The 21,306-nt window shown below is 37.2% G+C and overlaps 1 protein-coding gene across 3 annotated transcripts in view; it reads left to right on the top strand.

Moving 5' to 3' along the window:
• The window catches only part of CGRRF1 (cell growth regulator with ring finger domain 1), a 40,967-nt gene that overhangs the window by 7,550 nt on the left and 12,111 nt on the right, over positions 1-21,306 (top strand). For all 3 annotated transcript variants that reach the window (XR_008659493.2, XM_055289318.2, XM_055289319.2), the window contains 3 exons: positions 5,178-5,317; positions 12,599-12,776; positions 12,916-13,063. Coding sequence is in view for 2 of the 3 variants with exons in the window: in XM_055289318.2 (XP_055145293.1) it covers positions 5,178-5,317; positions 12,599-12,776; positions 12,916-13,063 (466 nt within the window). In the remaining variant the exon portion in view is untranslated. The remainder of the gene's footprint in view (positions 1-5,177; positions 5,318-12,598; positions 12,777-12,915; positions 13,064-21,306) is intronic.

Genomic DNA, 21,306 nt, shown 5'->3' with positions numbered 1-21,306 from the left:
CATCAAAAGTGAATTTTTATTTCATTTGTTAATTTTAGTGGTTATCTCTCAGTGTTAGACTCGTGTGTTTTGAAACTTTAGTTTTCAACCTAAATTTTAGTGGAAGATTTGTTTTGTTTTGTTACTTTTCTCCCTTTGTTATCACCCTCACTGTTTATCCACTTTACAATTATTATTATTATTATTATTATTATTATTTTTAGTTGAGTATTTTATTTTATTTTTTCCTTCAACTTTTAAGTTCTGGGGTACATTGCAGGATGTGCAGGTTTGTTACGTAGGTAAATGTGTGCCTTGGTGGTTTGCTGCACAGATCAACCAGTCACCTTGATATTAAGCCCAGCATTCATTAGCTATTCATGATGCTCTCCCTCCCCCAACTCCCACCCTGATGGGCCCCAGTCTGTGTTGTTTCCCCTCCATGTGTCCATGTGTTCTCACTGTCAGCTCCCACTTATAAGTAAGAACATGCAGTGTTTGATTTTCTGTTCTTGCATTAGTTTGCTGAGGATAACGGCTTCCAGCTTCATCCATTTTCCTGCAAAGGACATGACCTTGTTTCTTTTTATGGCTGCATAGTATTCTGTGGTGTATATGTACCACATTTTCTTTATCCAGTCTATCACTGATGGGCATTTGGGTTGATTCCATGTCTTTGCCATTGTGAATAGTGCTGCAATAAAGATATGCATGCATGTATCTTTATAATAGAATGATTTATATTCCTTTGGGTATATACTCAGTAATAGGATTGCTGGGTCAAATGGTATTTCTGCCTCTAGAGCTTTGAGGAATTGCCATACTGTCTTCCACAATAGTTGAACTAATTTATATTCCCACCAACAGTGCAAAAGTGTTTCTTTTAGGCCAGGCACAGTGGCTCACACCTGTAATCCCAGCACTTTGGGAGGCTGAGGTGGGCAGATCACCTGAGGTCAGGAGTTTGAGACCAGCCTGCCAACATGGAGAAACCCCGTCTCTACTAAAAATACAAAAAAAAAAAAAAATTAGCCAGGCATGGTGGTGCATGCCCAGAATCCCAGCTACTTGGGAGGCTGAGACAGGAGAATCGCTTGAACCCAGGAGGTGGAGGTTGCAGTGAGCTGAGATCATGCCATTGCACTCCAGCCTGGGCAACAAGAGCGAAACTCCACCTCAAAAAAAAAAAAAAAAAAAAAAAAAAGTGTTTCTTTTTCTCCACAACTTTGCCAAGATCTGTTGTTTCTGGATTTTTTTAATAATCGCCATTCTGACTGGCGTGAAATGGTATCTCATTGTGGTTTTGATTCGCAATTCTGTAATGATCAGAGATGTTGAGCTGTTTTTCATATGTTTGTTGGCTGCATGAATGTCTTCTTTTGAGAAGTGTCTGTTCATGTCCTTTGCCCACTTTTTAATGGGGTTGTTTTTTTCTTGTAAATTTGTTTAAGTTCCTTGTAGACTCTGGATATTAGACCTTTGTCAGATGGATAGATTGCAAAAACATTTTATAGTTATTTATACCCAGATTCCTAGACCTCCAGACCAGGACCAGGTTTTTGTTGTTTTGTTTTTTTTTGAGACGGAGTTTCACTCTTGTTGCCCAGGCTGGAGTACAGTGGCATGATCTCAGCTCTCTGCAACCTCTGCCTCCTGGGTTCAAGCAATTCTCCTGCCTCAGCCTCCCAAGTAGCTGTGATTACAGGCATGCACCACCACGCCCAGCTAATTTGTTTTGTATTTTTAGTAGAGATGGGGTTTCTCCATGTCGTTCAAGCTGGTCTTGAACTCCCGACCTCAGGTGATCTGCCCACCTCGGCCTCCCAAAATGTTGGGATTACAGGCGTGAGCTACTATGCCTGGCCTTTTTTTTTTTTGAGACAGAATCTCTCTGTGTTGCCCAGACTGGAGTGCAGTGGCACAATCTCGGCTTGACCTCCCAGGCTCAAGTCATCCTTCCACCTCAGTCTCTTAAGTAGCTGGGACCACAGGTGTATACCACCATGCCCGGCTAATTTTCTCTTTTTTTTTTTTTTTTTTTTTTTGTAGAGATGAGGTCTCACTATTTTTGCCCAGGCTGGTGTCAAACTCCTGGGCTCAAGCATTCCTCCCTCCTCAGCCTCCCAAAGTTCTGGGATTATAGGCAGGCGCCAGTGCACCCAGCCTAGGACCAAGTCTTATAACGACAGTTCTGCCTATTTTGGTATTGACCTAATCCAGCTCCTGGTTCCAAGTTATAAACCTGGCTGTGGCCCTTGTCTGGAGTAGACGGCCTATGCTGATCTGCTTAATACATGAAAGCTTGGTTGCCACTGTCTGCTACCAGACTGAGAACTATGAAACCATAGCATAGCCTTACTCATTACTTTATGTTTCTTTGCTTTTTTTGGATCCATAAAGGTATTTGTTCCCAGCATTTTATTATAAAAATTTTCAAACGTACAGAATACTAGAAAGAATTATACAGTGAACACACATCTGCCCATCACTTAGATTCTATGATCAGCATTTTACTGTAATTTCTCTATTAAATATCTGTCCACATTAATCCACTCTTTTATCCACACATTGGGCTATCTTATTTCACAATGCCCTTCAAAGTAAGTTGTATTCTTCACCTGTAAGTTCTAAAACATTACATGTTACTGACTAGAGTTCAGTGTTTGTTTTTGATTATAGTTTTTTGAAGTAACATTTACATATAAGATATACAAATCTTATTTTTTATTTTTATTTTTTGAGATGGATCTCGCTCTGTCACTCAGGCTGGAGTGCAATAGCACGATCTTTGCTCACTGCAAGCTCCGACTCCCAGGTTCATGCCATTCTCCTGCCTCAGCCTCCCGAGTAGCTGGGACTGCAGGCGCCCACCACCACACCTGGCTAATTTTTGTGTGTGTGTGTGTATTTTTAGTAGAGATGGGATTTCACTGTGTTAGCCAGGATCTCGATCTCCTGGCCTCGTGATCCATCTGCCTCAGCCTCCCAAAGTGCTAGGATTACAGACGTGAGCCACCGCGCCCGGCCAAGATGTACAAATCTTAAGTGTACCATTTACCAAGTGTTACCAGACACATCATCTATACAACTTAAGCCTCTGTCAAGATACTGAACATTACTGTCAATTTTCTTATGCTCTTTCCCAGTCAGTTCTACTCCTGTACTTCCGGAAGCAACCATTGTTCTCATTTTTATTTCTACCGTAAATTTGTTGTGCCTGCTCTAGAATTTTATATTAGAGAAGGATACAGCATTTATTCTTTTGTGTAAGGCTTCTTTTGCATAGCACGATGTTTCTGAAATTTATCCATTTGATTGTAGCAATAAGTTGTTCCTTTTCAGTGCTGAATACTTCTATTCTTTTCTTTAAATATACCACAGTTTGTTTATTCATTTCAGCGGAGTCTTTTTTTTTCTTAAAGCATATGGGACTCAGGTATCTGTGGGGTCTTTTTAATTTTTCTTTTTATTTTTTATCTATCACTGATATGTATTTGGAGAGAAGGGAGTGCATTAAATAGGCCCCTAACTGTGCCGTCTTAAACTAAAGTTTCCTAGTTTAACTGGTGTATATTAATTTTATGTAAGTTGAAGTAAACTAGCTGTTTTTTAGTTTTATTAGGAATTGAATTTAGCCCCTTTCATTTTCCTTTTAATTCTGTTCCATGGGCATTGTCAGAGTTTACATTTTTACATGAAATTTAAAAGTAGAACATATATAAATGAAGAGCTATAGTTGGTGTTGTAAAAGTTCCATTGTCCTGGCTGGGCGTGGTGGCTCACGCCTGTCATCCCAGCACTTTGGAGGCTGGCACGGGCGGATCACCTAAGGTCAGGAGTTCGAGACCAGCCTGGTCAATATGGCGAAACCTCATCTCTACTAAAAATACAAAAATTAGCCAGGCGTGGTGGTGGGCACCTGTAATCCCAGCTACTTGGGAGGCTGAGGCAGAATTGTTTAAACCCAAGAGGCAGAGGTTGTAGTGAGCCGAGATCGCACCATTGCACTCCAGCCTGGGCAACAGGAGTGAAACTCCATCTCAAAAAAAAAATAAGTTCCGTTGTCCCATAAATCATATTAGTCTACCTCTTTTTTTTTTTTTTTTTTGAGAGACGAAATCTTGCTCTGTTGCCCAGGCTAGAGTCCAGTGGCATGATCTCGGCTCACTGCAACCTCTGCCTACCGGGTTCAAGCGAGTCTTCTGCCTCAGCTTCCCAAGTAGCTGGGTCTACAGGTCCACGCCACCATGCCCAGCTAATTTTTGTATTTTTATTAATGACAGGGTTTCACTATGTTTTGGCCAGGCTGGTCTCGAACTCCTGACCTCAAGTGATCCTCCCACCTTGGCCTCCCAAACTGCTGGGATTACAGGCATGAGCCACCACATCCGGCCAATAGTCTGCCTCTTGAATATATATTTCTTTTTCACATTTAAAAAAATTCAGTAAGTTCATCATGTGTTTGCTGTTATATTAAGTGTAATTTATCTATAATCTCCATACTCCTTTGGTGTTATCAACAGTATTAACAATAGAACTCTTTGTTTTCAAGAATATGTTGATTCAGCCAGCTGAACAATACATAGTCCTTCCTTGATATCTGAGGGGGACTGATTCTAGGATCCCCACCCCCCATATTCTAGGATGCTTAAGTCCCTTATATAACATTACATAGTATTTGCATAAAACCTACCCACATCCTTCTGTATACTTTAAATTATCTCTAGATTACTTATACCTAATAAAATGTAAATGCTATGTAAATAGTTGTTATACTGTATTGGAATTTGTATTTTTTTATTGTTATACTGTATTGTTACTGTATTTTTTGTTATTTTTGTTATATTTTATATATACATTTTATTATATGTTTTATTTTATTTTGTTATATTTATATATATATATTTTGTTATATTTTTTGTTATATTTTATTTTGTTATATTTTGTATTTTTTTATTGTTATTTTTTATTCTTCCCCCACCGTCCCCAAATATTTTTGATGTGCAGTTGGTTGATACAGAGGGCCAACTGTTTTGCAGTTCTGTGGGCTCTCTAAAATAACGTAAATTGAGAAATTTAACCTCTTTTTCTGACACTTAATGCTAAAAGGAATCGCTAATGAAGCATAACAGATTTTACATGTAACATAAAGTTTCAACTTTTGTTAAAATAATATTTTATTTTTTACCTTTTTTTAGGTTTGGTTGGGATGTTCCAGTAATTCTGAGAAATTCAGAAGAGACCCAGTTCAGCACAAGAGTTTTCAAAAAGCAAATGAGACAAGTCAAGAATCCTTTTGGTTTAGAGATCACTAATCCATCTTCAGCGTCAATTACAAGTTGGTGGCTATTTTCCAAAGATTTTCTCTCATTGTTTGCCCTCTTTTTTTAGCCCTTTTATTTTCTTTCTCTATTTCTTTCCCTTCATTAGACTTTTAACAAACATTTGTTGGGCAACTATTTTGTTCCAGGTGCTGTACTGTATATGACAGATGTAAAGATTAAGAAGTTACAGACTTTACTCCTGAAGAATTTATCACCTAGTAAACAGAGGTAGATGTGTATACAAAGGAGCAGAATGAAGTATTACAGGTGTTAATAGTGAAGTCTTTTAGAACACTATGCCATTTTTATTGGTCTGTAGTAAAGTGAGAAATGATGTGTTATGTCTAAATACAGTTAACGTAAGGTTGCTAACCTTTTGAAGAACAATTGCCTTTTTTTTTTTTTTTTTTTGAGACAGAGTCTTACTCTGTCATCCAGGCTGGAATGCAATGGCATAATCTCGGCTTACTACAGCCTCCACCTCCCAGGTTCAAGCAATTCTCCTGCCTCAGCCTCCCAAGTCGCTGAGATTACAGGTGTGTGCCACCATGCCTGGCTAATTTTTGGTTTTTTGTAGAGACGGTGTTTCACCATGTTGACCAGGCTGGTCTCAAACTCCTGACCTCAGGTGATCCACCCACCTCGGCCTCCCAAAGTGCTGGGATTACAGGTGTGAGCCACTGTGCCTGGCCAGAATGATTGTCATTTAATCTGAAACTATGGTATTTTGGTATAAATTATTTTGATATAACATGTTCTTTTGTAGATGGTAGGTAATAGATGGCGGTTGTTTGCTTTTGTACTTGCTTGGAAAAATAAGTTGTCTACAGGACCATATAGGAAACATTAGAATTGTAAAGAAAGACATGTTTAAATTTGTTAAGGTGAAGAGGCATTTTCAGGAAAGCCTTCATAAAGAATACGCTGTCTCTCTTATTTTTTTTTTCTTTCTTCCTTCCTCCTTTTTTTTGAGTAGAATCTTGAAAGATAGGTGTTTACCTCTTAGATGAGAAATGGAGTGATACATTAAAGAAACAATAGTTATGGCTAAAGCATAGGATGGGACAGGTAAGAGAGGAGTCTAAGAAGACTCAGGTTCTTCCTGTGAGTCCTCCATAGCCAGATCCTGTTACAAAAATGAGGAGTACAGAAAGAATAGCAAGTTTCAGAAGAAAGGCAATGAATTCAGTTTTGAACTTTTGGACTTTGAAATTCTTTTGTGACAGTTCAATAGAAATAAAGAGTAGGCAGTCCTAGATATGGTTCTGTAGCTTTTTTTCTGGGCCAAGATCCTGTCCCTTCTATACTTGCTTACATTTCAGGTTTCTTGAAAACAAATAAACCAGATCTTTCTCTGCGTTTCATCCTCTTCTAGCTACTGCCATATTTCTCTTCTTCCCCTCACAGCCAGCTTCTTAGAAGCTGTTTGTATTTTCCTTCTCTTAGCCTGCTTCATTTTTACTCCTCAGTGCAGTGCAGTCTGACTTTTCCCTGTATCCCTTTACTGAAATGGCTTTCTCTGAGGTCACTAATTACGACTTCTGCCCTGCACTTTCGACCCCCAGCGGTCATCAAATCCAGTGGGAGCCTTTCAGGGCTGAGTTAATGCTCTCTCTGTAGTATTTTACAGAGTTGACCTTCCTTTGCAACATCCTGCTCCCTTACATCTATGGACCATTCTTGTCTATTCATCCTTCCTGCCTCTAACTCTCAGAATCTAATAACTGGTCGGAAATCAGTTTTCTTAGTCAATATAGATCATCAGGCTTAAGTAAATCTTGATTTGTAAGGAAAAAAAAAAAAATATATATATATATATATATATATTTTTTTTTTTTTTGAGACAGGATCTTGCTCTTCCACCCAGGCTGGAATGCAGTAGTGTGATCATAGCCCACTTCAACCCCAACACCCTGGGCTCAAGTGGTCCTCCTGCCTCAGCCTCCCAAGTAGCTGGGACTACAGGTGTGCATGACCATGCCCGGCTAAATTTAAAAAAAAAGTTTTTTGTGGAGATGAGGTCTTGCTGTGTTGCTCAGGCTGGTCTCAAACTCCTGGCCTCAAGCAGTCCTTCTGCCCCAGGCTCACAAAGTGCTGGGATGACAGGTGTGACCCACCGTTCTTGGCCCCAAAAAGTACAAAATTTATTATTCATCCTCTTTAGCTGTAAATACTGTTACCCTATGAATTGATGGAAACTAGGATCTCGGCCACTCCCCTCCCCGCTCCATCCCTATAATAGATAACAGTTCATTCTGATATTTTTTACTTGGGAAAACCAACTTTTGAGATATGACACAGAGAAAACTGATTTGTTAAAAAGATAGTAGGTTGTGCATGCCTGATTAAAGTGTACATCCAGCTACCAGCTACTCGGGAGGATGAGGTGGGAGGATCGCTTGAGTCCAGGAGGTCGAGGTTGCAGTAAGCCGTGATCTCACCACTTCACTTCAGCCTGGGTGACACAGTGAGACTATCTCAAAAAATAAAATAAAAAATCAAGTGTACAGAATAGTGGTGGTTCAATAACCTCCCACTTCTGTGGCCATAGGCTAGAACCTGCTACAATGTCACATCTGACTCTTGAGCAGGACCCGCAATGAAAAACCTACCAGCTGCAAGGCCTTCCTTCCTGCAGTACAGTTCCACAGGTCTGAAAATACACTGAAAAACTAAGAAGAGCTGATACATTGTGAGCAAGACACAGGGCACTTGTGAGGCAGAAAGTGTGAGGAAATCCATCAATCTGCTTTTCAGGCAGAAATAGTCACAGATAGAGCCAGCCCTGCAAATGTTTGAGGCAAATGAAAAGATAGCCAGTAAGTAGCCCTCTTAGCTATGCCTGCACACTAGTTGCTAACCAACAGTAGTATTACTGAAGTCATGAAAAATTATTTAAATGTGTGGACGTACAGCATGAATACTGAAATATTTTAATTTTTAAAATACTGATGCATATTTATTATCTTTCTCCTATGGGGAAATAGAAGGATTTTGATAGGACTTATACTCAGCAGAGTAAAATTCATTTGTTTAAACGTGGAAAAGTGGATATCATTAAAGATGTCTACACAGAACATTAAAATAATATTGTAACAATATTTTTGACATTTAAAAAAGTTATTTCATTTGATGCGTAGATAGTTTAAAAATCTTTTTTTCACCATTGTACCCAAACTGCCTGACGTATAGCAGAAGAGGGTGAATGATCAAGAGACCTGATTTAACTTGAAAATAAACCAGAGGCTGCACGTGGTGGCTCATGCTTGTAATCCCAGTACTCTGGGAGGCTGAGACGGGCGGATCCTTGAGTCCAGGAGTTCAAGACCAGCCTGGCCAATATGACGAAACCTCATCTCTACTAAAAATACAAAAATTAGCTGGGCGTGGTGGCACATGCCTGTTAGTGCCAGCTACTCGGGAGGCTTAGGCTGGAGGATTGCTTAAGTCTGGGAGGTTGTGGCTGCAGTGAGCTGAGATCACGCCACTGCACTCCAGCCTGGGCAACAGAGTGAGACCCTGTCTCAAAAAACAAAAACAAGAAAACACACATGCTTTTTATTTATATTTAAGATTTTTTTAGTACTGATTTCATTAGTACTGAAATCTTGGCTCACTGCAACGTCTGCCTCCCAGGTTCAAGCAATTCTCCTGCCTTAGCCTCCTGAGTAGCTGGGACTACAGGTGCATGCCACCATGCCCAGCTAATTTTTTGTATTTTTAGTAGAGACAGGATTTCATTGTGTTATCCAGGATGGTCTCAATCTCTTGACCTCGTGATCTGCCCACCTCGGCCTCCCAAAGTGCTGGGATTACAGGCGTGAGCCACCACACCCTGGCCATATTTTAAAATTTATAATTAAAAAAAAGAAAACCAGAGAATCCACTTTAATCTTAGTCATTTAGTTCTGTTTACTAGGGGTGAGTTGCTGGGATTTTTTTGTTATTGTTATTATGTAATGATATATTTGGATTTGCGTTTCCATGTCTGCAATATAGAGTCTTTAATGAAATTGAAAGTTAGGTACTCAGTGTATATTAGTTGAGTTGAATTAATTTGATTCAGGAATTCTGCTGTCTTTTTGTAAATAGCTTCCTTGTATTTTAGCTTATTCACTGTGGTAAGAGCTAACATGAAAGCAAAAGGGTTAGGAAAAAAACACAATGTACATGGCATGTTTGGAGGCGTTTGTGAACTTCCGTTCCCTACAACCTAAAACTTTCATCTCCCAATACTCTGTCTTTATTATCCTCATGAATGGTCTCCTTGTTTTATTACTACTTCTCTCACAGGGATCCTTCCTCAAGAAGGTTTGAGGCTTTTCCACCCCATCATTTCTCCCTTTTTAGTGGCTTAGCACATTTTCTACAGTGCTTATTTTTTCACTTTTTTTGCAAGGCTGTCTCTTACACTCCACTTTATTTGCCTGTTATAGATAGTCGGGGTAAGGACAGTTTGAGAGATGTCACACCCATGTGCTTCACTTATTTTGATTCTGAATTTTCTTACAGCTATGTCCCAATTCTGTTAATGCTATTGATCTAAAATGATGTTGTGTGTATACTGAGTTTTAGAAGGCAAAAAAATACATAAAAATTGAAACTCTTTGCAAAAAAGTGGAAAAGGTAAAGGGAGAATAGTTTTGATAGGGGTACTGACACTATCTTCAGATAGTGGAAATCATTACATTCTCCCCTCAGTTTATGTAATGGACAAGTTTGTAAAATATGGAGAGTATAATTTTATAGATTCTGTAGTTTTTTTAAAATTAATTTCAGAGACATTTTAAAATCTGATTAATCTCCAATTGTCAAAGGTCTCTGACACTCTTCGCATTTTAGTTAAGTATACAAAGTCTATAAACGAGTCTTTTAAGTAGCTCTTAATCTTTGGGACTCTGACTTTTTTTTCTCTTTACAAAGCAAATAAACAGAGTAGGTTTATATGTTCTGTAAGCTGTAAGTTGAGTTTTAAAAGGCTGATCCTTCCATTGTTCTTTTTTTTTTTTTTTTTGAAACGGGGTCTCACTCTGTCATCCAGGTGGGAGTGTGGTGGTGTGATCATTTCTGACTGCAGCTGTGATCCTCCTACCTCAGCCTCCCAAGAAGTTAGGACCACGGGTGCGTGCCACCGTGCCCAGCTAATTTTTGTATGTTTTGTAGAGACATGGTTTTGCCATGTTGGCCCAGGCTGGTCTCAAACTCCTGGCTCAAGCGATCTGCCCATTTTGGCCTCCCAAAGTGCTGGAATTACAGGCATGAAACACCACACCCAGCCTGTTCTTTTTTAATGTAAACAAATACATATATGGATATCCATTCTTGTGAGATAAGCAGTAGCATATATATTTAATTTTCTCTACCTTGCTTTTTTTTTCATTTACTTATATTCTGAAGATCATTTCATAATAGTGTGTGCAGATACTCTGATATACCTCAATTCTTTTTTTTTTTTTTTTTTTTTAAGAGACAGAGTCTCACTCTGTCACCCAGGTTGTGGTGCAGTGGCACGATCTCAGCTCACTGCAACCTCCGCCTCCCTATTTACTTTTAATAGCTTCTTAGTACTTTATTGTAGAGTACTATATTTTATTCATTTAATCCTCATTGATGAACATTTGGGTTTATTCCAGCATTTTGCTATGATAACTAGTGCTATAATGAGTAGCCTTATACATATATCTTTTCACATTTTTGCTAGTAATACAATAATAAATAATCATTTTGTGTTTCTTGTTTTTTCTTTTTCAATGTTTTAAAATATGCATTTTCTATTTTTTCCTTTTGTGTCTACCTCCAGCTTTTTTCTTCTGCCTCATGTTGTGTGGTTCTACAGTGACAAAGGGAAAAATATGTGTGATTTTATGTGTGTGTGTATATGTGTGTACATGTATTTGTGTATGTATAAATAAAATGTTTTCCTTCAGCTATTTAATATCAAATGGAATTTTTCATTCTTGAGTTAATACCTGATGATTGGAATCATAAAAATTTGAAATCAAAGCCTGCTCCAATTAACCTATGCAAAGTTCCTACCAATTAAAATTTTTGCTTAAGTATGATTAGAAATGGCCATGTATCACTGCTACTCAGACTCTCAGACTCTATATACATACTACTAAATACTGAGAGTAAAATTGGAAAAATCAGTTTTTGGTATCCTGTGGAGCATCTGCTTGTATTTGTGTATCTTCTTCTAACATATACTTGTGATCACATTTTAAAAAATAGGTAATATATCAATCAGAATTCTTATTAGCAAGCAACAGAAACAACTTCAATAAAAGGATATTGGGTAGCTTACAGAATTGCTGGCAGGTTTGCAGAGCCAAAATCAGACACCAAGGCTGTTGAGCCAGGAACAATGACCAAAACCATGCCCTTTTGATCTAGTCAGTATATCAGTGCCAAGGAGTACTACATGTTACAGTTTGCGCTGCTGAAGTTTGCACCCCCAGCAGTATGAAAGGCTGGATGTTGCTACCCTTGAATGTGATGTTGCTATAAATACCACTAGGAGGGGGAAATCACATAGGTGACACAAAGTAAGTCCTGTACAAGTGTTAAATAAAACCATATAATATAATTTCATGTCTACTTACAATTTGTATATCCACTTAATCAGGTCTACTCAAATTGTTATATCTTCTTAAGTTGAAAGTGAACAACTGAATTAAGATACCACTATTAAACTCTTTATGTTTTGGAATCCCCACTCTTTTCCTCAGGATATTTTGCGTATTACATGGGGCATTAAGTCTGTGACAAGCCTGTATGTTAATGTTGTCAGTGTACATATGAATGTTAGTAAAGCTCAATTTCTTTTTAATATTTTTCTTACAACAGTGATCATGTTGTGGACCCTATAGGTTGTACATATCCACTTTAGAGGACAGCTCTATTCTGCTGCACTGTTTCTTGTTGTTAGGATCATATACACTATGAGAGTGGTAGGTTATCAATAGTGAACTGTATTTTAGTTTTAAAAATCTAGATGGGAAATGTCTTAGAGTCGCCAAAAAAGAAAATTAAGTTGACAGTTTCTAAGCTTAAATAGATACATAGTAAGAAATAGTTTTTTGATAGCTCTCAAAAAACGTGTAGACATTGAGCTTTTATATCTCTTGTTAGAGAGGCCAGTTCCTTCATTTATAGGAGGCATAACCTTTAACAAGTTCTTTTAACTGCCATCATCCTGGCCAGCATCCAAAAGGAAACTTTTGTTACTCACCCTGTATGATTGTATTAGAAGTTACATTAAATCACTTTCATTCTTTCTCCTTTGTTTTTTACAGCTGGCATAACCTTGACAACAGATTGCCTTGAAGATAGCCTCCTTACATGCTACTGGGGGTGCAGTGTTCAAAAATTATATGAAGCTCTGCAGAAGCATGTTTATTGCTTCAGAATAAGCACTCCCCAAGCATTAGAAGATGCTCTGTATAGTGAATATCTCTATCAGGAACAGTATTTGTATCCTTTTATCTAATATACCCATTAGTACTGAAAATTAGACTTCTTACGGATAAAGTGTTGCTAACTTATTGATCATTTTTGGTATATTTTTGTTCTTATGGTTATAGTGGCAATTTACCCTTACATTTTCAAAAAGTATTAAAAAGGATAGCAAAGAAGAAATATATTGCCAGTTACCAAGAGATACTAGAATTGAAGACTTTGGTACAGTACCCAGATCTCGCTATCCATTGGTAGCGCTATTGACCTTAGCTGATGAGGATGACCGAGAAATTTATGATATTGTAAGTAATTGAAAAATTTGAAAGCATTACCTTTAAGTGATTTGAATGGTGGTTCTTCATTATTTGATAAATAGAAAAAGTTTTATTTTAATTTCTGAGGATGTGCATTTGGCCTACAGACTATATACTTGGTTTTTATATGTGTAACAGTACCTTCATATTATGACTCATTTCTTGCCTTATGGATCACAGTAATATGACTTTATTTGGAAAATAAAAGATATATAATGGTTGAATTAAGTTAATTTCATCATTAACACCTATTTGGTTGTGTACAGCTATTTGGTTTTTATATGTGTAGCAGTACCTTCAGAGTATGGCTCGTTTTTTGCCTTAGGGATCACAGTAATACGACTTTATTTGGGAAATAAAAGATATATAATGGTTGAATTAAGTTAATTTAATCATTCTGTATTCTGTCATATTTGCTGTATAGAAACAGTCTGTTGGGAAGCATGTTTATTCTGAACATGTTTAGCACTGAATAAATCAGCACAATAATGATCTAAAGTGCTCAGTTTTAAGATAGTATCCACTCTTTTTTTGCCTACTTGCAGTCACCTTGTTTCCATCAAAGTCCCTCCTGCACCTATATCTTATATGTCTGGTCCCTGTATTTTCAGTAATTATAGTAATCTCCTTTCCTCATTATGTGCTAATTATTTTTTCAGTCTGGTAGTTGATTCCTATTAGGAAGTTAAAAGTATCTTAGAGATCTAAGAGGACTGAAACTTTGACAATCATCTGAGTATAATAGAAACTTAGACATGAAATAAACTTTTGATGAAATTGTATCATGGTAAAAATGTCCTTACACACAATTGACTACTTTTCTGAAGTATTTAATATAGATTATTCATTAATAAACATATGGTAACATTGTTTTGTGATGCTTTGTAATATGCAAAGTACATTCACAAACATTAACTTATTTTTTTCTTCCAACAACCTGGTTTCTTAGGACAGGGCAAATATTCTCCTTTCACAGACTGAAACAGAGTCAAGAAAAATCCCAGTCATTCAGGCAGTAAGAGATGGAACAAGGAATTGACTCTGAGCATTTTGTGTTTGTTTGTTTGTTTTTGTTTTTTGAATTTATTTATTTTTAGCAGGAATATCTTCCTGCAACAAGTGTACATTGAGCTTTGGAAGGTACAGACTCTTTGAGAAATCTAGACCCCTCTTACTCATTTGCAGTTAAGCATCTAGGTTTTTGGTTTTTAATATTTTCAAACTGAAGTTCCATTGAGCTGAGGTCAGCTTATTTTCTCCAAGTCATGGGGAGCAGAGGGGAAGGAAATGGGGATATATAGGTCACTAGAGACAAAGTTACAGATATATGAAATGAACAGGTCTAGAGATCTAATGTACAGCATAAGGACTATAGTTAATACGGTATTGCTTTTGGGATTTTTGGTGCTCTTGCCACATGCAAAAAAAGTGGAAGTAACTATGTAAGATGATGCGTATATTAATTTGCATTATAATAGTAACCATTTCACTAGGTATATATATATCAAAACATCCTGTTGTACACTTTAAATATATACAATAAAAATACAAAATACAAAAGTCATACCAGCAGTAGTGTATTTCCAGAACCTAGTACAGTGCCTAGGATACAATAGGGGTTCAATAAAGGTTTGATAAGTAAAAAAAAAAAAAAAAAGTCATACTAGGCAATGTTAATGAGCCTCATAGAGCTTGACAGCGAAACTCCTTAGCTGTACATCTCATGCACCTTAGCGTGTGTGAGAGGCCTTCTGGCCTCCTCCCTCCTTTCTCTCTGTTTCAGTTAGAGATAAATAAAACCTGTTAAATTGGTGTCTCCTATTTCTAGCTCCTTTGTTCTTGACCCTGTGTACTTGGGCAAGGAAGCCCTTCTGCCCCCACTGTGTGCCCCATCTCTTCTAAGTTTCTTGGGTTCTGTTCTCCTTTTTCCTTTGGTTCAACACAAAAGGATCAGATCACAGTCATTTTCCCTCCCAGCTTCCCCATTGCATTCCTTTTCCCTTCACTGATAGTGCTATCTACTCTAGGTGCTCAGGGTCTTTTTTTGTTTCTAACTTTCTTCCCCTGTCCAAACAGGGAGTGATTGTGTATCTGTGTGGTAAAATATATATATTTTATATATAAAGTTTACCATTTTAATCATTTTTGTGTGTGTGTTTTCAGTTCAGTGGCCTTGTAGGCCAGAGAAGAGTTTGCTGTCAGGTCCCTGATCACACTGGATGATGACTGTGTGGCCCAGCTGTAGTTGTGGGAGGCTTGTTCCCATAGGGAAGTCTGAGTGTCTCCCAAGGGTTAACAGCCATCTTCCCTTGTGCTTTGTATATGTCTCTGTGTCTGGGTCCTTTTGAATGTCTTTTATTCTCGTCTGTGGGCTCCCTCCTTTTTTCCTGTTAATCCTTGCTTCTCTTGTCTCTTATTTCTCAGATTGGGGGTAATATTGGCACTCAAATATATTTATTAGTGTATTTTGTATTAATGTTCTCTGTTTGTAATTTTAAAAGCAAATGGACCATTTCCTATTTCTTTTTCATATGTGTTTTTTTCAGTATTTTATCTGCGGGTCAGGGACTATATATTTTTTAAAAAATTTATTAATAAAATATCATTTTTATTTTAACAGCAAAGAATTATATTTAGGTAGTACAGTTAGGAACCACTTTGTTGTTTTAGGTTAAAAAAAGGAGAGCAGGAATTGTTACTACAAAATTTTGACTTTAAAATTTTTTCATTTTTACTTAATTACATTGGCTTTTTTTCAGTATTATTCAAATAATACATTTGTGGCAGGAAAAAAAATTAGAAAGTGTAGATAAGCCAAAAGGAGAGAAGTATAATAATCTGTATTCTATCATCCAAAAATAATCACTGTGAATATTTGTCTGTATCTTTCCAAATCTTTATATATGTAATTTTAAAAAAAAGGATAAGATTATACATTTTGTACTATTTTGTGACCTGCTTTCACTTAATAGTGTATTTGAACATTTTTTCCATATCAAATATTTACCCACAACTCCATATATAACTAGTATGATAATAGCTTCAGAGACTTTTAATATTAAATCAAATGACAAAATTGTTTTTTTGTTTGTTTGTTTTTTTGAGACAGAATCTCACTCTGTCGCCCAGGCTGGTGTGCAGTGGCGTGATCTCAGCTCACTGCAACCTCTGCTTCCTGGGTTCAAGCAATTCTCCTGCCTCAGCCTCCCGAGTAGCTGGGACTGCAGGCACGTGCCACCACGCCCGGATAATTTTTGTATTTTTAGTACAGATGGGGTTTTACCATGTTGGCCAGGTTGGTCTTGAACTCCTGACCTCGTGATCCACCTGCCTTGGCCTCCCAGAGTGCTGGGATTACAGGTGTGAACCACTGCTCCCAGACGATGAAATTGTTAGTATGAAGTGGTAACTACTATTTTCTACTAACCCTGTCATTTTGATTTAGTATTAAAAGCCTCTGATGCCATTACTAAATTAATAAATCTTTATAAACTTGTAAAGAATATTGTGTTTTTGCAACTAATGTAGGGTTTTAAAACTTTTTATTTGTACATAATTTCAAAAAGTTGCAAAAATAAAAAAGTGAAAGAGCACCCATATACCCTGTACCTGGATCTCCTATTGTTAACATTTCTGTCCTTTGCATTATTGTATTGATTGATTGATTGAGATAGGGTCTTGCTCTATCACCAGGCTGGAATACAGTGGCACAGTCATGGCTCACTGCAGCCTCAACTTCCTGAGCTCAAGTGATCCTCCTGCCTCAGCCTCCTGAGTAACCGGGACAACAGGAATGCACCACTGTGCCAGGCTAAATTAAAAAAATTTTTTTTTGTAAGGACAGGGTCTTACTGCATTGCCCTGGCTGGTCTCAAACTCCTGAGCTCAAGGAGTCCTCCCACCGTGATCTCCCAAAGGGCTGAGATTACAGGCGTGAGCCACCACACCCAGCCTGCCCATATGTTTATACATACACATATATATGATCGTATATATATTTTAAATCAATGATTTGAGAATAAGTTGCATACATGATGATTCTTTACCCCTAAATGCTTCAATGTGTATTTCCTAAAAATAAGGATGCTTTCTTATATAACCACAGTATAGTCATCTGCTTTATAAATTTAACATTGATACAGTATTTTATCCAATTCACAACCAATTTTCTTCTCCAGTTCAGGTTCTAGTCTAGAGCCAGATTTTGTATTTGTCATGGATCTTTAGCTTCCTTTAGCCTGGAACATTTCCATACTCTGTCTTTTATGACGTGAGCATTTTTGAAGGATATAGTCACACACACATGCACACACACACCCTTTTTGTAAATTAAAACATTCTCATTTTGTTTGTCTGATTTTTCTTATGATCAGATCAAAATTATACGTCTGCAGCCAGTGAGCTGCCCAGTTGATGTGTCCTTTTCAGAGTGCCACCTCTAGAAGCATGCAATGTTCTTTTCTCTAATTGGTCATGTTAATTTTGATCTCTTAGTCAAGGTGTTACCTAATTTCTCCACTCTTCTGGTTTTTTCTCCCCCTTGGTCTGTGAGGAGGCACTGTAAGATCATGTAAATATCCTGCTTTTTATTAAAAAAATTTTTTTGTCCTAGATTTAACATCCATTGATGATTCTTGCCAGATTTCATCTTTACTGTGATGGTTGCAAAATAATTATTTTCCAACTCCAACCCTCCCTCCAGCCAGTTCTTGGCATTCTACAACGAGCAAGAGACTTCCTGTCTCTCCCATTTGTTTGTTTGCTCATCTGTTGTCTCTATGGCCTCATGAATTTTTCCCCCAGTGTTTTATAATTCATGGCTGAATTTAATTATTTTGGTGCTCAAATTGCCATTTCCCTGCTTCCTGCCAAGACTGAGGGTTTGTAGTCAAACTGTGCCCACAGATTACTTGGATTAGTTTTCTCAAAAGTCAGAAAACCATATAAAGAAATATGCTCATGTTGTTTTCTTCCGTATCCCTTCCACGCCATTCCCACACACCCCAGTCCTTAGAGATAGTTGTTGTTTTCCGATTTATCCTCCCTGTTTTTTATTTTCTCTTTTTTCTTACACAAAAGATAGCACATTCTCTATGCTACGTATGCTGTTTTGTACTTTGCTTTTTTTCACTTCAGAAAATCTGGAAATCACTGCACACCAGTTTGCAGAGATTGTCTTCACTTTTTTTTTTTTTTTGATAGCTGCATAGCACTGCACTGTGTGTATGCTGTGCATATTCCATAGTTATTCTGCCAGTGTCCTGTGCTTGGACATTCAGGTAGTTTCCAGTATTCTGCAGTAACAAATAATCTTATGCTGAATAATTCATATATACATATCTTAATATTGTTGGAATTGTATGGTTGAAGTGTAAATGCATGTTGTTTTGTTAGATATTGCCATTGGAATTGTACCTTTTCGGAAAAAAAAATTTCCACCAACAATATATGAGAGTGTATTTCCACAGAGTGTATTGACAAGCTTTTGGATTTTTGTTACTTTGATGAGTGAACAATGGTGCAGTATTAATTTTAATTAAACATCCTTTAATATGGTCAAGGCTTATGTTTATATCTTTTTATGAATTGTCCGTTCATGTCTTTTGCCCATTTTTCTATAGGATTTTGGCCATTTTCTTCAGTTTTTAAAAGTTCTTCATAAATTAGGAATATTAACCTTTAATTTGTGACACACCTTGTGAATATTTATTCTAGTTTGTCATGTGTTTTGACTTTGTTTATGGTGCTTTTTATCACGTATATTTTTAATTCTTATATAGTCAAGTGTATTTCCTCTGGGTTTTGAGTTGTAGTTAATGTCTTTCCTTACACTGAGACTAAAATGGATTTTGTTGATTTTCTTCTAGTACTTGTACAGTTTTATTTTTTACATTTAGATCTCTTATGTGTCTGGAGTTTATTCTTATGTATGGTATGAGGAATGCATCTAATTATATATTTTTCCAATAGCTATCCAATTGTCCCAATACTGTTTATTAAAAAAACTCTTTGGTGATTTGACATCACACCTTTATTATATTTTTGTACGTAATTAGGTCTGTTTCTGGACTGTTTATCCTGTTTCATCCATCTGTCTATTCATGTGCCAGTACCATACTGTTTTAATTTTAAAGGCTTTGTAGTCTGTTTTATTATCTGATGGGGCTGTCGCCCTCAGAGCTCTCTCTTTTCAGTATTTTTCTAGCCATTCTTTTGTGTTCATTTTTCTATATGAGAATTTTAGAGTCAATGCATGTAGCTCTCTAAGCAAAAGTGTTTTCTCTGGTCCGTTTACATCCAAGCTTCTTAAAAGACTGTTTAATACTGATTTTAATTCCTCTCCGTTTCCTTCTTTAGTCCTCTCAAAGATTCCTTTGTCCATTGTGATCACATTAAATTTGTAAATTTGAGTACAATTAAAATAACTCTGCCAAAAATATGTCAGTAACTGATTCCTCTGCAGTGATTATGATTTAATCAGATTGATGTAAATTTTCTAATTTATCAGCCTTTTATTTTTTTTTTTTTTTTTTTTTTTTTTATTTTTTTTTTTTTTAATTTTTTTTTTTTTATTATACTTTAGGGTTTTAGGGTACATGTGCACAATGTGCAGGTTTGTTACATATGTATCCATGTGCCATGTTGATTTCCTGCACCCATTAATTCGTCATTTAGCATTAGGTGTATCTCCTAATGCTGTCCCTCCCCCCTCCCCCCACCCCACAACAGTCCCCGGAGCGTGATGTTCCCCTTCCTGTGTCCATGAGTTCTCATTGTTCACTTCCCACCTATGAGTGAGAACATGCGGTGTTTGGTTTTTTGTCCTTGCGATAGTTTACTGAGAATGATGTTTTCCAGTTTCATCCATGTCCCTACAAAGGACACGAACTCATCATTTTTTATGGCTGCATAATATTCCATGGTGTATATGTGCCATATTTTCTTAATCCAGTCTATCGTTGTTGGACATTTGGGTTGGTTCCAACTCTTTGCTATTGTGAATAGTGCCGCAATAAACATACGTGTGCATGTGTCTTTATAGCAGCATGATTTATAGTCCTTCGGGTATATACCCAGTAATGGGATGGCTGGGTCAAATGGTATTTCTAGTTCGAGATCCCTGAGGAATCGCCACACTGACTTCCACAATGGTTGAACTAGTTTACAGTCCCACCAACAGTGTAAAAGTGTTCCTATTTCTCCACATCCTCTCCAGCACCTGTTGTTTCCTGATTTTTTAATGATGGCCATTCTAACTGGTGTGAGATGGTATCTCACTGTGGTTTTGATTTGCATTTCTCTGATGGCCAGTGATGAGGAGCATTTCTTCATGTGTTTTTTGGCTGCATAAATGTCTTCTTTTGAGAAGTGTCTGTTCATGTCCTCTGCCCACTTTTTGATGGGGTTGTTTGTTTTTTTCTTGTAAATTTGTTTGAGTTCATTGTAGATTCTGGATATTAGCCCTTTGTCAGATGAGTAGGTTGCAAAAATTTTCTCCCATTGTGTAGGTTGCCTGTTCACTCTGATGATAGTTTCTTTTGCTGTGCAGAAGCTCTTTAGTTTAATGAGATCCCATTTGTCGATTTTGGCTTTTGTTGCCATTGCTTTTGGTGTTTTAGACATGAAGTCCTTGCCCACGCCTATGTCCTGAATGGTATTGCCTAGGTTTTCTTGTAGGATTTTAATGGTTTTAGGTCTAACATATAAGTCTTTAATCCATCTTGAATTAATTTTTGTATAAGGTGTAAGGAAGGGATCCAGTTTCAGCTTTCTACATATGGCTAGCCAGTTTTCCCAGCACCATTTATTAAATAGGGAATCCTTTCCCCATTTCTTGTTTTTGTCAGGTTTGTCAAAGATCAGATAGTTGTAGCTATGCGGCATCATTTCTGAGGGCTCTGTTCTGTTCCATTGATCTATGTCTCTGTTGTGGTACCAGTACCATACTGTTTTGGTTACTGTAGCCTTGTAGTAGAGTTTAAAGTCAGGTAGCGTGATGCCTCCAGCTTTGTTCTTTTGGCTTAGGATTGACTTGGCGATGCGGGCTCTTTTTTGGTTCCATATGAACTTTAAAGTAGTTTTTTCCAATTCTGTGAAGAAAGTCATTGGTAGCTTGATGGGGATGGCATTGAATCTATAAATTACCTTGGGCAGTATGGCCATTTTCACGATATTGATTCTTCCAACCCATGAGCATGGAATGTTCTTCCATTTGTTTGTATCCTCTTTTA

Source organism: Symphalangus syndactylus, chromosome 8, assembly GCF_028878055.3.
Source record: "Symphalangus syndactylus isolate Jambi chromosome 8, NHGRI_mSymSyn1-v2.1_pri, whole genome shotgun sequence".
In the NCBI taxonomy this organism is placed as follows: domain Eukaryota; kingdom Metazoa; phylum Chordata; class Mammalia; order Primates; family Hylobatidae; genus Symphalangus; species Symphalangus syndactylus.
This window is presented reverse-complemented; position numbering and strand designations above follow the sequence as displayed.